Here is a 17,711-nt window from a genome sequence, read left to right as displayed (position 1 = left end):
CCTAAAGGACGGGTTTTCTTTTGGATATGCCGAGATTACCCCAGTTAAATGCTGATTCATTCAGATATTTTCCTTTGTGCTCGACGCTTGTGTGATCTTTTCTCTATTCAGCCTTTCTCCCTCGCTCTGCCCGTCATATGTTGGTTGGCGCCGAACTTCATTTACCGTGCCCTGTGGGACTAGTGGGTCTATTGGTAGAGCGTTCACCCATGGACGCGCGGCCAAAGTAGAGGCAAGTCGTATGTCAGGGCACAATATATCCAGCCTGGCACTATACATGCCTGCTCCTACGCTGGCCCCTTCCCTCTTCCTGCGAGTCCCACCCCTCATATAACTTTTGAAACTTTCCTTCTCCCCTTCCCTCCCAACTCATTGCCCCCTTTCCACTCCCGTCACCTCACCCCAACCCACCCACCCCGACCCCCGTCCAACCTCCTCCATCTTCAGGAGATCAAGACCTGCCGCACGTACCTAAGATGCGACGCGAAGGTGTGTCGCAGTTCCCGTCTATTCCCATGCTTTTTCATGCCCCAGACGATGAACCTCGCGTTTTTCGTTCGTTGAGGCCTCTTGGTATTGTAGGTCTTTAGATGCCTCCAATGTGCAACGTATTCGAAGAAATGAACAATCAACTACTCGTTACTGTTAAACCGTGGTACCTAGGAATCTTTCATTTTAAACTGCAAATAAATGTGTTGTTTGCCAAGCTCCGGACTGGAAAAAAGAATAAGTCGAGAAAAGTGACTTCATTTCTATGTTAATATTTGCACAGGTTAGTCCCATGCAAAGCATAAAACCCTCCCATATCTCCTCCCCAGGGACGTCAATTTGCGATCTGATGGGGTTACTCAACTCCTTCATGCATATGGCTGATGTCATATCATTGATGAACTTTAATAGATACTTTCTGATTAATGGCACCGCTTAAGGAACGGCAATGGAATGCCAACTCGGGATAATTCGTGCAGATCGCAGTCGAGATCCTTTTAATGGCCCAAGATTGGCGGGCCATCCACGGGTAATCCAACCAGCGTGGTCGAACTTAAGCTTGGTTATTCTGAGGCTGAGAGTAACTGACACAGATGTGGGTAGGTGGGGACCGTGTTTTAGAGATTTAATGCTGTTTGTCTATGCAGTACGTACAAAAATATAATTCAGTTATACTAGTCAGGAAACATTGTTTTGTTGTCCTTTTGCAAAAACATTGCTTTCTTTTTGCATGATATGAATTCTCCGTAGAGGATTTGATACAGATAAATTAATGGTTGCAAGGGTGGGAGAACGGGGTGCTACTTGATTTTACTAGGCCAGACAAATAAGATTCAAATTGAAACCTTACAAGAAAAGCTGAAACCAATTTGTGCTTATTGTCTGTCGTATGACAACTTTTACACCACATCCACACTTATATGACTTAGCAGTCTACAGTTTATCTTCTTTTCTGTTTTTTTGCGGAGCGTTGAAATTATTATGGTTAATCGAAAACTTTTCTGGAGGAATTCAAGAGGGCATGCCTTCCAAGAAGTGTGGGGAACCGTCAGGGGACACTGCATTAGGTTCCCGAGAATGATGCCAACCCGCGTTGTCCAGCGGAAACGACCACAAGTGAAAGTGAAGAGCGCCTATGCTGTGGTGGCCATGGCAACGATGTAAAGACAGATGATGTTCTCCGATGAACTCATCGCTCGCCAAAAGACTTCTCTCCTTCACTCGCCACCTAACGACATTGTATTTCAACGTCGATCCAGATGTGTAGGTGTGTGCATGGGTATAAGGGGCTATAGTGGCCCCATGACCCTCTGAGAAAACAGTGTCTCTACTCAAGAGGGTACCTTCAAGAAAACAAAAATCATGATAATTATCTTCACTGAAGTTGTCATTAGTAACAACACAAAATCTCAGCAAAGGTTTCTGCAGGGATTATCCCACCAAAAGTCCTTGATCAAAGCATTTTGCACAACATCTGTGAAAATCTGGGTCGGATGTTACTAAGTAATTGGTAACTGCGTCTGATCAATATCAAACCGAAGGATAAACAACAACAACGACGACGACGACAACAACAACAACAACAACAACAACAACAACAACAACAACAACAACATCATCATCATCATCATCATCATCAACAAGCGAACATCCGTGCAATACCACCGAATTTAATTGACATGGAAACCTGCGAGGAAATTGCTTCATTAACAGATTCAATAATCAATAGACCCCGCACTTGGCGTGAGGAAGTTATCGTGTCTACCTGTAAGTAGTGGTGGATATTTCATCTTGCATGCTGCGTACGGTAGTTATGCCGATGTAGCGTCCATGTCATGATTAAAATGGAAAAGGATACATTCCTAGATACCACAAATATCTGTAGTGATGGCAACACTTGACTGTTTGCTAATATTGATATCTCCCCTTTCATTCACTATAAAGTGTCACTAATGACTTCTATTTCCACATTGACTAAACGTTTTCTACTAAGAATTGGTGTTTTGTTTGTTGTTGTTTTTTGTAAAGTGTGGACTTTAATGATGTTGTCATGGTAACTCGTGAGATGGATTTGATGTTTTCCTCCTGAATGAACCTCCGTCTTTCTGATTGATGTTCTCCCATCAGGTTGTCGATATAACGGTGATGTCTACTCGAGCGGCGACAAGTGGGCTGCTCACGATGACTCGTGTAGGGCGTTCCAGTGTCGGGTAAGTGGACAGCATCAATTTCCTTCCCAGGGCAGGGATGCACGCTCAATGTAGTTCTCAACTCCCATCTCATAAACAGTGATGAACTAGGCCCGGTTCTCAGTTTGCTCTGAAAGTCTGGGGTGCGATGGCGTCACTTGTTTTCTCACCTCTTAAAGGCAGTCAGCTGAGAGCGGGAGAACACGAAACAAAGCGAGAAAAAAAATATAAAGCAAAACAACTCAGAATAAACAGTGCAGAGCGCTGCGTCACTTTCTGTTGATTACGGATAGGATACGTATTTGAATGATTATGGTTATCGCAATTGCTTCATCGTCTAACCACAACAACAACAACAACAAAAAAGAAAAGTGAATAAAAGGTGTTAGAGAAAATGAATGAATAGGTGAAAGGGAAAACATATCACCTTACTGGAAGAAGTTAGATGCAGTTAATACGCACATTGGAAAACGGGTGTCGTCCCAGACATATTAAACACGAGCTAAAGAACGTATCCTTGCTGTTAGTCATTTGCCAGAAGTGCGTAATTTGGTTTTAGTGAAATGCTTCCTTTCTGAAATGAAAACCATTTATTTCAGCATCGAATGATGATACATGTACGAAACTATGGCTGTAAAGGGAATCTACTATCAATAAGTATCAGGGACCTGTGCATGATAGAATGATAAACATCAGGTTCCAACATAATGTGGCACTTCATCGCAGACATAGGAATCATGTGTAGGAATCACAATGGAACTTCGAAATAGACAGAAGTGTTCGAGGGCTAATTGTTTGTTTTTTTTGCCCTTTTTTAAAGTTTCTGAAGATGGAACTTCTCGCTAGCACAGGATTTACGTATTACAATTGACCTATTTTCTTTATAAACTGTTTACACAAACATATGTTGGATTAGAATTATGGTATATTAAGCCGAATTGCATCTTGCTTCTACATTTGTTTAAAGGAAGGAGGTAATAGACGAAAAGCTCCCCGAGAATAAAAATGTTTATTTTAACTGTTAGGTATAATCGTCTTCATCATTGGCGAATTGTATGCAAGTTGCGAATGACCAATCGTCAGTGAGTTCAACTTTCAAGGTCAAAAAATATGACCACGTGCCCATTCCTAGCATATCGTATGACAAAGTCCCACGTCTTACCAACCCATGATCATGAGATGCAGTGTATTACTATTAATACGTTTCCTATGTTGCATAATATGTTTCCGCTTAAATTCACTCATGAATCAAGATTGTCATCTTCAAGTTCCGGATAAAAGAGAGAGAGAGCGAACTGACAAGTCGGATACCCTTGAACAATTTTGTAACAGAAATCCCATCAAACGGAAGACAGCTGAAGAACTGTCAAATTCATATTGATAATTGAGCGCGCTAAACCCATCCACTTAACGAGCTTTCGCTCGCGTTTAAGCGACTTTATTTCTCGCGGGAGCGAGATGCTACAAATTGGAGACTTCCCCTCGGTGGGACACCTGTGCGCGCGTTTCACTTCGTACATCGCCATCGGAGAGCGCTGTCGCACTAATTGAAATGTCCAAGCTCATCGTCTGCGATGGCTATGATTCCATGACGGACACGAGTTACAGGGCAATTTGTCAAATCGCCGGTGATGATTCACGGCTCGCGAGCGGTGCGCCAAGGGATGGGGAGGCGCTCTTTTACCGACGACGTGAGAGGAAGGCGAGCTCTCTCCCTAGATAGAATGGCCGATGATGAGTCAAGATGTCAGTTCTCATGAAGAAAAATCACCCAAGAGACCAAATCCCTGCACTTTTTAATAATTACAATGTCAAGATTCTGAGGAGGAGCTTTGCGGCTTACGCCGGAGCATCTTGAATGAAAAGTTAAGGTCACACCAACGGGAAATAATGACATCTCTGCTGAAATTTCAACCAACGGACGAGAAACACGGCAAAGACACAATACTTGTATTCTGTTATGGTGGTAACTTTTTTTTTCTTCTACGAATACCTACTGTATGTGGGCCGGCTGCTCAAAGCGTTTTTGCTAATTTGTTACTTTTTAAATGCCAGTAATAATATAAGGGTTCTTGTTATTCAACTGGTCATAACATTCGCCATGATCTTTTTTTTTTTTATTTCAATGTTTCCTACAGTGAAACTGCTATACTGCTTCATCTTAAAAAGAGCATCCCTCTTTCAAGATTACATTCTACATTCCGGTATCTGTTTGGACCCTTGAATGTTTACAAATTCACTGTCTAGCTGCAGTTTGACAAAGACACTTTGACTAGCTACAACAGATGGCTGAAGGCGACACAGAATAACACCTGTTGAAGAAAGACCTCCATCATTATAGATAATTAGAAATCCCTTCTACGCATTTTGGCATGCTATGCCGATCCAAGAAGTATCGCGACTATATGCCCATGACGTAACATTGGAAGTAGTGCCGGCATGCGCACACGGTCATTTCCAAACACGAAATGATCGATAGGGTGATGGCGTTAGATTATGACCATCATCGGATGATATCCAGCAAAAATTCTGTCTTAATTAGGCTTTTTGAGCAAGTTTGTAGTTAGAAAGTGCACATCACTAAAAAGTTGCCCTTGATGTATCAAAGTGTTAAAGGGACATTCCAGACGATTTTCATAATTTCATATCATGTAGTGCATAAACCAACAACTCCATGTATAGATTTGTGGAATTTATTGTGGTTCTTGAGCAGAGAAACAATATTTTGAAAAATCTTAAACAAATGACACTGAACAAGGATGATGACATAGGATGTTCACATATTTCAGATATGTAGCAGTGTAATTCCATTACAATAGCATTTACTTGCGAGTTCACCTGTGTATAATCTATGCATGCCTTCTTCTTTTGTTCTGCTTCCTTGAGCACCAACTCATGCATTCTTATGGTGACTCTGCCATGTCATCATCCTTGTTCATTGCAATTTGTTCTAAATTTTGAAAATATTCTTATTCTTATTCTTATTCTTTTTCTTAATTCTCACAAATTCTGAAAGTCTGTCCTCAGTATAATTAATTTATAGTTGTTCGAATGTAAAAATCTTTAAATCATCTGGAGGTCTCCTCTAACGTTAGATGTAAGATTAAACTAATTGTTGACTGACTGCATCTATTTATGCTTTGTTCGCGCCTCCCATCATCTAGCGGGGCAAGCATAGTGATTGCATGAACATAAAACTCATTTAGTTATGCAATATCATGATGGTATCGCTCTGATGTGATGTGGCATCAGTCGGATATAGTACTGTGGTTTGCCTTCCTTTTCGTGCAAGATTATCTGATTTATCTTCATGATCTTGCCTTCAGGTATTGACTTCAGAACATCATAAATGAGTATTCATCTATTTCTTTTTTCCTGATTATGACGTCAATAAGTTTTACTTATTTCACTTTTTTTCATTGCTTACGAGCTGACTTCCCTCTCAAAAATAATCATTGCCACTGATCTTTATGGGATGCATTGAATTACTAGTAAATCGAAATCCCGAAAGCCTAGCCACAAATTTGGAGGTTTTATTGCGTTAAAGAGTGCAATGAACGCATACCGGATTAACGTATCAGTGTTAGTTGGTTTGTATCGATGCCGACGTAGTAGTTCGTTTGAAATTAATGTAATATTTGCGTTTTGCTGTCTCATTTCATTCAAACATCTTTTGTAGGAGGGTGTCATCACCGCCTCCACGATCCAGTGTGAGCCGACCGACTGTCCGGGTGGAACTCAGATATTACCAGGAGAATGTTGTCCGTCCTGTGCTGGTAAGACAGACCCACCCATTGTCTCCATTTTTGTTTGTTTGTTTGTTTGTTTGTTTGTTTGTTTGTTTTGGCCCTACCCAGAGTACCTTGGTAACACGACATTTGTTCCTGCGACATTTGTTCTGGTCTTATTTTCTCCGAGGACATAGAGATATGGTTTTACTTTAAGGTTTAGTTTGATGTGAGGATCAGGATTATATGTTTAGGGTTATAGGGTTATGTTTGTGGGTATGATTCATGTTTGACTTTTATAGCTTGCAGATATTTAATGGGGAGCAATTGTCGCAACAGCAAATAGCATGGAACTGAGTACCTTACTTTTTCACATAGTTGAGAAAAAGTTTCGGTTTCAATTAACTCGACTTTTGGCAGTCGGCACGCTCCCTGACTCGTTTGCTTATATTCTTGCGCACTTTCAGTTCGTCTCTTTCTACCCTATAACACAACATCATAATGTATTTAAACACCGTTTTCCTGTACACGCTTCTTTTGTGTGAATGTCAAAAGTTGCTGTAACTCTTTTGCGAGGAACCACATCCTTTACCCAGCCCCTTTCCCTACTGCTTCTATTTATATCCAATAGCTCCCGAGATCATTAACTTGCTTATTTCATTCAAATGAAATCCTTGTCAAAACTGATGAATGTATTATAAGAAAATATGGGTAGACATAAAAAACAGCACCAAAATCGAACATCTCCACAGAAGGAGGACAAACATATTTGGTAAGCTTTCAGTCTCTTCTCAATCGCCATGATATCAAAAGAGACGGCTTATGAATAAAAGGGAATGAAATATAGCTACTCCGAGGCAATGGTATTATATCATCTGATTTCTGAAAATAATGTATGACAAGCAGTGGGCGTCCTTCATAATATGCTGCCCCATAGGTGCCTATATTCTGCATGTTCCTTTCGACACTCTTGGTCAGTGATTGGCTGTTGCTTCTTGTATTGACGTTTGGTTGTCCGCTTATACTCTGAGATTGCACTACTCCATCAATTTTTGTTTTGGATATTACATAACCCATTATTCAGAACAAAACAAATCATCACATTTTCTTCTTTACGGAAATCTGCCCTGTTAGCCAAACTATCAGTGGGGCTTTAACTTCCAGCGCGATGTACCCGAACTAGTCTTCGCTCGAGTCGGCATGGGGCCCTCGATATTTTTACTCCAGAGTTTTGTGGGGCCTTTCAGTGTATATAATCAATTATTTTTCTTATGTTGATTTGTTTTTAACGACACTGGCAGATGTACGAGGCACGGAACTGACATATGCATCTGTATTCATTAGGTTAGTCACTTATTGGAATCCACGAGACGCGCTCTTTTAGCGTCATTTCGCGAGACAGAGCTTGGGGCGATTCATTGCAGAGTCAATTTTCAAAATTATATTCTGCCCTTTCGTATCTTTTCCCCTCTCGTGAACAAACGTTCTGCAGAAGAAAGAAAAAAAGAGATATATGACTATTATTAGTACCGTAATGTGGGGATATTGCATCTGGGTGATTTTTGTTCATGGTTCTTACATGACAAAGTTGGGGCAAGGGGGAAAAGGGAAATGAAAAGAAGGAAAAAAAGTACGTAAGTTTTCATCACTTAGTGAATTAACCCTGTCTTCTCAATAGGAATGCACGATGCTTCCGAGCAAAATTTGTTTTTCCGATTGTGCCGTATAGACAGAGATCTGTACAAGGAAGACGCTGTATTATGCATCGATAATTACCCGGCATCTCCGATGGCGCCAGTCATAAGTGGCGATTTTCAATGGCATGTGTATGGTTGAAATTACGAAAATGATTCGATTTGTAAAGCGTATCTATTCTCCGAGCAACCGTTGAAACTGGGGTTCTCGACGTGCATGCTAGAAAAGAGAAAGAAAGACAGTGAAAACGACGCTTTTTTTTTTGCATGTCGTGACAGACGTACACCTAAACTGACGTGTTATTTCAGTCTTTATGATAAATGACCCTCGGCTAAGCCCCTTTTAATTTGCCGGTAGTCAACCTTGTCGGCTAACGTTGTCGGAGTCAGCCGCCCGTTACGAAGACTTTGTATGAAATACAAAACTTAATCTACATGGTAACATGATCGTCTATGTTCAACACGTCCACGGTTAAGCCAGCGGAAAATATCCGAATCAAGATGGGGATATTGTTTAGAGGGGGAAAACAAAGGGTGTTCATAGAGTAGGCAGGTCTCCCGTAGTCAAGCGATGCTTTGTGACTTGTTTCATAATTCTTTGAAGTAGGGAATGAGGGCATGTTGATGGGTCGTCGGGGGTTAACAGTAGGCGAACCCCGGTGGCTGGGCGCGCGACGCATCCCGACACAGAGCTAAACGCGTATAGAACGCCATCGACAGGTGGCGTCATTTCGCCCCATTAACCCTTTGTGCGCTTTGAGAACTGATTGCCACAGAAAAACCACTCAACGTGATACACTCTGTCCAAAGTTTCCGGCACAGAAAAGGTTTACCATTTGCCTCCAATAAATGGTATTTTCCATACATCTGTAATATTACATAATCTGTTCTTGGTAAGGAGTAGATAAAAGGCCCCAATCTTGAAGACGGATGTAATGTATAACAGCGGGAAAAGCAAGACAACAAGCATATAACACGAAATAATCATGATGATCATAAAGCAAAACAAATCAAAGAAAATTATTTCGTGAAAAAAAAAGTTGACTTACGGAGGGGGGGGGGGGATTTTGGCACAAAAAGAATATCTAGGGAATTCCTGCGAATATATCTGGTCGTGGTTTCGCTTCATTGGTGAGAAACATCCATCGAGGCCAGTGATAAATCCTCCCAAAGTTCCCACCAAAATCTGGAGAAGAACGAAACAATCCCTGTTTTAATCGTCAAACCGTGACCGACCATCATTCAGGGGAGTAAAAAAGACTGCCTGTGTTCTTTCTCCCTTCTCCGTGCTACTCTGGTTATTGAATTGTCATGGATCTATACACGAAATCCACACAAAATAGATACCTTTCTCTACATAGCTCATTAACCTAGAACTATAGTATTTTGATGCGTGGAAGCGTGTCTGGATGTTAAAGAGACATCCCCACCCCTGCCCTTGTGTGAGCACTGTGATCAATTTCCACTGAAATTACGGTTCTGTGACACAGATTCGAACAGGGCAATGTTGATTCAAATCTAATATAAATCAGAATTTTGCAACAAACTATCATTCGTTCATCAACTCTCATGACAGATGTCTTGATTTTGATTTTTATTTGACCGGTGACAGTCTCCCAAAATGCGAATCATTATGTGACAAGCATCCGATGCCTAGACGGAAAAGGCAGAATAAACCAGTAAAATTTCATTTCCTTTTGTGGGGTACAATAGCAACCATAAATGGATAAGTGACGAAAACAAAATTATCATACATGAATTAACATTCATATATTATTCTCTGATCTAAAATGAGCATACGTAATCTTTACCAAAACGCAAATTGATGAGAACCGCTCCCGCACTCTTACAACACAAATTTGGAATGTTAAAATTCCATAATTTTCTAACTGTATGTGCAATTGTTATCAAATGTTAATTATTTTGTGTATAGTTTTTGTAAAGCAAGACATCGACCATGGAGGGGAATTGTCCTTTAAAGTACTTCCAAGGACGGTAGAAGAAAGGTTCTAATTCATGCATGGCCTTGACTCTCTCTTCAGACCCATTCCTTGCCAATATCCTCATACAATTAATGAGAGCGCGTCGACACGTCCCAAGCTATTTGTTTTCATGTTTGCAATTTCGTGTGAAGTAATTTTCTTCACGCTGTAAGTTAGTTGTTTCATTTCTGAATGCAAAATACAAAGGTGAAAGGCAACGGGAACAGGGGAAAATGAAAATAGGTTAAAGAATAGAGCATGAATACAACTAACAGATTGGAACAATCGTGAAAGTTCAAGTACTCATCAGTGATTGGATGGAAAGAGTTATCAAAGTCAGCCGCTATTCGACTGTTCGAGGATAAATCTAATATACCATTCTCCTTCCAGTTGCTTCCAGTCGCGATAGAGGAAGAACGATCCTGGGCGAAGGTGGAGGAGTTTTAGGCTTTCTTTTTTCTCATCCATTGGTTTTGCAACAATCTTTTTCGGAAGATCTTGCTGAGCGATAGTGTGGAAGAACTGGATACGATGTCATCACACAGTTCAAATGAATAAGAAGCGTTGAATCTTTCGTGAGAACATGTATCTATAGTCATTTCATTTTCTTCTCTTGTTTTGTCATTTGATTCACTTTGTCTTTGACATAATTGGGTATATGCAGTCTGTTTCGACAGCGGTGCAAGCGCATGCATCTCGGTAAGCACTATTCGGGCACCCGTCCCGCTTCATCATGAATATTCATCAGGCAGTAAGATACTGTACAAGTAAGTGTCCAGAACGCTGGATAGGTGCCATAGAATGTAAAAACGTATCGCCGGGAAATGTAAAAATCTCGAAAAATTGCATCAACGGGGAATGTAAAAACGTCTCGCCGGGAGATGGAAACATGTTCTGTTTTGCTTGGAAATGTAAAAACACTGCCGAGAAATGTAAAAATCATGTATTTCCACGGTATTACGGATACATGTAGATGATGAATATTCATGATGAAGCGGGACGGGTGCCCAAATAGTGCTTACCATGCATCTACCAAAAATGTACAAATGCAGATTTTGATTGCAAAACGACTTAACTCCATTCTTGTCAATTTTGAGATATTTGCGATTTAAACTGCTAAAAACATGTTAAGTGTATGATATTTATTAAGAAAATGACAAGAAAATGATACGAAAATATGGGATTTTTTTTATCAGAACTTCAAAAATATTCCTTGTTTTGTTGCAAGTGAGATATCCCTGGAAACGTTTTGTTTTGGGCTATACTTGGTAATGGACATGCTCTCAAATGTTTTAGGGTTGGCGCTTGACCCGTTTTGTGGTCAATCTCTTCAAATTATTTCTGACGTTCGTTTTGTTTTTGTTTCTTTCCTTCTTGACTTGTTCTTACCTTTTCTGTACAGGGTGTATGGTGGACGGCCAGCACATAGCAGAGGGAGAAACTTTTCACAGGGACTCTGATCCCTGTACAGAATGCACCTGCCAGGTAAAGAGAAGACGATTGAGTCAGGAAAATTAGGCTAAGAGGCAATGAACAAAGCAAACGATAAGATAATTTGAATGACCCTTTTGATGTAAAGTATACTTTGTGTTTATTATCCAGGTTATGAAAAACAAAATGACATTGTTGTGTAATAATAATTTCAATTCAGTCATGTTCGCACTTTTTCTTTTTCTGTGAGAAAGGAAGAACGATAGAACGAGAGAGGGTGAGAGAGTTTACATAATATGTAAACTCTCTCTACTCTCTCGTTTTATATTATAATTTCAGACTATAAGACATGATGAGTTTTTGATGCTTTATTCAATGGAGGTTGCTAAGTATCTTTACTTTGTGCATGGCAAATGCACGTCACGATGTATCAATACCAATGGACACGTAATGAGAAAGTCACTTGGACGTAAACCGTTTAATTGTTTGTTGATGCTATCGATCTAAAATGCTGAAAATATGTTCCCAACATCTGGCCACAGGGCATACAGTTCCATCTAAATCATGTCTGTACGCGCGTTTAAATGCAGAAGAATAGGCGTAGGTAACACTTCTGACAAAGACTAGATATGATGCAGTCTAATTCCTTGTAATATCGATAATATAGATTACTCTGGTAATACATTTTTATCATGTACCTTGTCCCCTTTCCCCCCGCAACCTCCAGAACGGCAGAGTCACGTGTTCAAGACAAACTTGCCCTGTTCTTTCTTGTCCCAAATACCAAGTGGACACACCTAAAGGCCAGTGCTGTCCAAAGTGTGTAGGTAAGTTGTAGCAAAGCTGAGAATCAAAATTTCAGTCCCATAAGCTGTCTGTGAAATCATTTCCTTTGGATTTTCCACTAAATGGCATTTTACGGCAGCTTTATAGTATGCAAAATTATGACACGTCATCTTTTCCTTTGAACGAAAATGATGTTGAAACTGCACCTATTCCAGGACCGTGTATCCCCAATAGAATTCGATTTTCGTCTTCAAGTCCCTCTACATGAAAATCATGAGACGATTTTGATCAAACAGTTCAGAGAAGGTTCATCCAAAGTTAATGTTCAACTTTTATTCCCTAGTTTTATTGTTAGGTTTTAATACACTGATAGGACGGATCATCAATGCCCAGGGGATTGATTACTCACCTGTTTCTGTTTAGAATGCTAATGGAGAACCAATCAATGTTTTTTTTTTTCTGAGAATACTTCAAACGATGCTATCATCAAAGATGAATTGGATTACACAACATCACCGATTGTGAGTGACCTGAAGTGTTTCTAAAATCAATAATGAAATCATTCATTTTGTCTTTTTTATTTTTCTTTATAGTGACCCTTCAAAATGTTTAATAATCATTTCCTCCTTTTCTTGTACTCCAGCGCAGAGAAAAGTATTCGATCTGGGGGATAGGTGCCTCTTCCAGAACCAAGTCTTCGACGCCGGAGAGACAGTATTCAAGGACAAGTGCACAAAGTGTGTTTGCCTGGTGAGTTAATAAAGGGAGTCAAGCAAAGAGAGGGGGAACTGTTCAAGGAAGATCATAAATCTGCATCAAATTTCCTCCCTCGATAATAAGCCTTTCCTCTCCAAATTACGGCGTTTAATTAGTTGACGGTGTGTGTGTGCGGGGGGGGGGGAGGGAGGGAGAGGGTGGATGTATACCCTCTGCATGTCGTAGGCCCAGACGGATGAGAGACGAAGGACAGGGGGATCCCCGCTTGTCCTGTGAAGGGTGAACGACTCTGAAATAATGATAATTGATCCCCCCCCCATACACACACGCACACATACGCATATATGCAGCTTGATGCTATGATCTGATTCTGTTTCACAATCAACCACTCGAGCAGTTTAGAACCGTCTGCATGCTATCTAGTAAAGCTCAACTCCAATTTAATGCCGCACTGCATAGTTGTCGTCACATGATTTTGATGAGTTTTCAAAATTGATAATTCAACAACTTTGCAGCTGAGCTGTATGTTTCCAGAATGCATCAAAAATTTATTCTTTGATAGACTAGAATTTTACCCTCCATCATTATCATGAAGACACATACAACTGGATCGCTAAAATTCCTTATATCATAATCACTGCGGATTCAAACCGATTGAGATTATAATTATCTACCCGCGACAGTCTTCTACATACATATGACATGCATTCATTGAGACAGCAGATGTTTAAAAAAAATGGAAGAAAGGAGGGGTATCGTTTCAAAAGAGTTGACGAGCGGTGTCAGTTATCGTCAACGAACAAGAGGTCAAGAGCTAAAAAATACATGTACAGGCTTCTGTTCCGTTCATAAGGAAAGCAAACATGACCTTCACCCCTTTCACCGGAACTGCCGAAATTGAAAGAGGATTATCATGACCTACCCTAAGGAGAGCAGTAAAAAGCACGTTCCAGTATGAATTGGGGTCATTTTTCTTCTTCTTTTTTTAACACGGTAAGCATGACTCGTAATTAAAGTCGAGGGTTGTAGGATCGTCATCAATGCCTGTCTCAGAAATGGGCGTGCGTCAGGTTCATAACTCCGTCTTCAGGTAGACGAGCGTGGCGTGACGTAAGCAGAATGACAAGCAGGTACTTGACCGCCTGGCGGCGTGCTCCTTCAATTCAGTTTACATCTTTGTGTGAGTTCGTGCGTGTTTGTGTGTATCATGAGTGTACGTATAATTGTGTGTGTGTGTGTGTGTGTGTGTGTGTGTGTGTGTGTGTGTGTGCGCGCGCGTTTGGCAGGTGAGGATTAGTAGGTCAAACTCGTAATCCGCTGGAACGCATGACCTAGACTGAGATTATAGTAATTACAATAAAAAGACGTTGGTCATCCATATTCCAAGCAAAAGATGATTCATCAAGAAAACGTCTCGGAGGAACAGGAAATGTTCTGCGCAAAGCATCCTGGGGGAAAAAATGGAGTCGTATTCAAAATTAACTGTAAGCTCCATGTACTTATGGTATCATAACGAAGGCACACGAAAATGTTATTGATATAATAACTTCGTTGCTGATTTTTTAATCTCATCGAAATACAGAAAAGCAATAATGAATATTAAAAAAAAAATTATTTTATTTTCAGCGTTACAATATTCTGGGCTTCGGGCAATCACACTTATACCACAAGGATCTATAAACATGAAGTCTTATGAGTTGGTATTGAAAATAAAGATAATGTTCCACTGTCTTCTGCCTCGAAAAGATAATAAGTGTCGCTGAGAAAGTTAATTTTAATGAAAGTAGGGGACGCTACGTAGTTCTTTTGAATGAATATACGGTCGATTCCACTTTATAACGAAGTCTTCGGGACCAGTAAAGTTCTTTGGTTATGATCAGAATTTCGTTATAACTAAAACAATAACTCGATGCTGTTCAACATTGTTTCGATTTCTGAAATGGAATTGATTCATCTAAATGGGACCTCACAAACACTTCTGGGATCCGTTTTGGGTCGAGGGACTGTCCTTCCTCCGTGGTTACATCATTTGTACATCTTTTGTTGTTGTTGTTGTTTTTTTTTTTTTTTAGATGAAATCTCACTTGCAGCACACAGACCCTACGCAGGAATTATGTAGGCTTATATGCTGACTGAATAAACTTTTTCAGTTCAGTTTCAGTTTCAGTAAGTTTAATTTCTCCACTTGTATATAAAAGAAAATAAGTATAACAATATCAAATATATTATTCACAAGTCATGAAAATACAAACAAGAGTTCACATTACAAGTATAACCCTATAATCATGTGAAATAATACACGTACATGAATTTCATTACAAATCTTTAAGTATACAGGTGGGGAGACCGTTATCAATAAACTTTTCGCATCTCTTCCAACATAGCAGAAGTTAATTCAAAAATTCGAGTACGCGCGGCCCTACATCATTATCATGGGCATAATGCATGGTTGTTCCATGATTTAAATTGATGCCTATCTTACAGTTACAGAACTAATCGTCAAATCAACGAGATCAACACGCTATACTGGGTGACCAACTCATTTCGACGGAACTGATGTTCAGATCAAGTTATCTACGCAAACCTCCCCCCCCCCTTCTCCCTTTCTCTAACGGCCTTCGCAATTCTGTTGAATGTAATTATTCCCCTGAATGAAATACTTCTTGCTTCATTCTGCTCCCATCTTACGCATTGTTTCCAAAACAGCTTCTTATAGGTATACCATCCTTCCCTGTATATAGCCCGCACCCTAAACGTTAGCCCCGGGCATCGAAACAACGTAGGATGATAATAATCCCATACGTCAATTATCGCGTCGGATATGAAAATGACTAACCGCAGCCATCGGTCTCGGTTCTTCGTCTTGAGTGATATCATAATTTCTTCTCGCAGAGTATTCCCCTTTTCTGAGTAGTAATCCTTCCGTGGAGCCCTAAGGGATGGCCACCGTGCAAGCGACCTTGTAAGTTAAAAAACAAGATGAAAGCAAGAGCCTATAGCTTGTCAAAGCAAGTCCTGTCGAAGGTAATCGTCGTTAAAGGAGAATTCCGGCTGACTTTAAGACTCTTACATTTAAACAATTATAAACTGGTTACACTGGGTAAGCCTACAGAGTTTGAGAATTTATAGTAATTGGGATGAAGAATAAGAATGTTTTCAAAATTTATAACGAATCACAATGAACAAGGATGATGACATAGCCATAGGAATGCATGAGTGGGGCTCAAGGAAGCAGAACAACAGAAGAAAAAAGATGCATAAATTCTACACAGGTGACCTAATGATTCAAGCAAGTGGTATTGTAAATGGACTTGCATTGCTATGTGAGCCTCCTACTCATACATTTTTACGGTGACCACAACTCATGTATTCTTGAAGTAAAGCTACTACCTCGTTCAGTGTATTTTTTTTGGGGGGGGCGGGGGGCTTTTGGGAGTATTAGTTCCTCTGCTCATAGACCACAATTAATCCCAAAAATCTAAACATGAAGCTGTCGATTTATGAACTACATGATGTGAAATTATGAAAATCGCCTGGACTTCCACTTTAACTCAAGACGTTTCGCTATAACCCATCTAGCAGCACACAGTATAGAAATCACTGTTTTAGAGTCGACTCCAGTGTTCTCCTCTGAATGCTGGGGCGTGATTCTCAGCCCTAGTGCAAAACGCAATGGGATCACTCAGCGCGCTCTCTTTCCGAGTGTAGATTCCGCGCAGGAGCGGAAGACGAGCAGTTTCGCAACCGATGAGTTTCAGCGCTGATAGTAATTTGCCGTGGCTGGTTGCCTACGTTCTTCTATTGTCCTGTTTTCTTCTCCCACCGTATCTTGAGGAATTTGAATGCGCGACCTGTCAACTTGTAATCCCCCTGTGTATTTGAGATGCGGGATTTAACTTGAGTCAACAACATTTGAAACATGTTTTGTGTCGGCATCACCTCATCGTTGGAAATTGTCAGTTAATAAGATATCAAGTTATGCCTCTTTGTAATGACTACCATCTGTGGTCAACACTTAAATAATTATCGATGAAACCGATACGTATTCCCACTTGAAACCGTAAATTGGCAACACCACGAGTTTTCAACACCCTGTTAACAGTCTCTTCCAGAGATTGAATTTTGCTTAAGTAAAAACAGAGATTGATTCACTGACAGAAGTGATAATAGGACGAGCATGGATGGTGTGAGAAGCAAAAGAAATGACGCATTTTCCAGATTTCACAATCATTGTTCCGTCATTCTCAGCTAATAGGCGTATCTATCTCTATTCTGTAATTAGAACACATAATTTTATATTCGCCTGCATGTATGTATATTCAATAAAGAAGAATAGACATATTAATATGTCTACGTTTCTTCCATGCCTGTGTGTGCCGATGTATCTATGGTGCAACACTTGAGTGACACAGGCTAATATCAATCCAATTATTACCCTAAGTGGCCTACATTTCTCGTCCTATTTGTCGTGCACAGGAATCGACGGTCATGTGTCATCGGGAAACGTGTCCGTCAGCTCTGAACTGTCCGTCCGGCCACGTAGTGCACGAAGAAGGGGACTGCTGCCCGCGATGTGAGCCTCTCGTCTGCGAAGTCAATGGGACCAAATATCAGGTGGGGACAAGATAATGCTTCGACGCGCGTAGACAGTTACATCAAGCAGCATTAGGATCATGAGACTACGCAATGAAGCGA

At 40.4% G+C, this 17,711-nt stretch overlaps 1 protein-coding gene across 1 annotated transcript in view; it reads left to right on the top strand.

Annotated features, from left to right (window-relative positions):
• Positions 1–17,711, top strand: part of LOC139730364 (BMP-binding endothelial regulator protein-like) — a 46,269-nt gene that overhangs the window by 14,629 nt on the left and 13,929 nt on the right. Inside the window, exons 4-9 of the mRNA XM_071641231.1 lie at positions 2,617–2,699; positions 6,358–6,454; positions 11,485–11,567; positions 12,241–12,340; positions 12,943–13,049; positions 17,493–17,630. Coding sequence (XP_071497332.1) covers positions 2,617–2,699; positions 6,358–6,454; positions 11,485–11,567; positions 12,241–12,340; positions 12,943–13,049; positions 17,493–17,630 — 608 coding nt within the window. The remainder of the gene's footprint in view (positions 1–2,616; positions 2,700–6,357; positions 6,455–11,484; positions 11,568–12,240; positions 12,341–12,942; positions 13,050–17,492; positions 17,631–17,711) is intronic.

Source organism: Diadema antillarum, unplaced genomic scaffold, assembly GCF_040938485.1.
Source record: "Diadema antillarum isolate AM-2024a unplaced genomic scaffold, OU_Dant_1.0 seq00000303_RagTag, whole genome shotgun sequence".
NCBI lineage: Eukaryota > Metazoa > Echinodermata > Echinoidea > Diadematoida > Diadematidae > Diadema > Diadema antillarum.
Note: the sequence above shows the minus strand (reverse complement) of the source record. Positions and strands in the feature narration are given on the sequence as shown.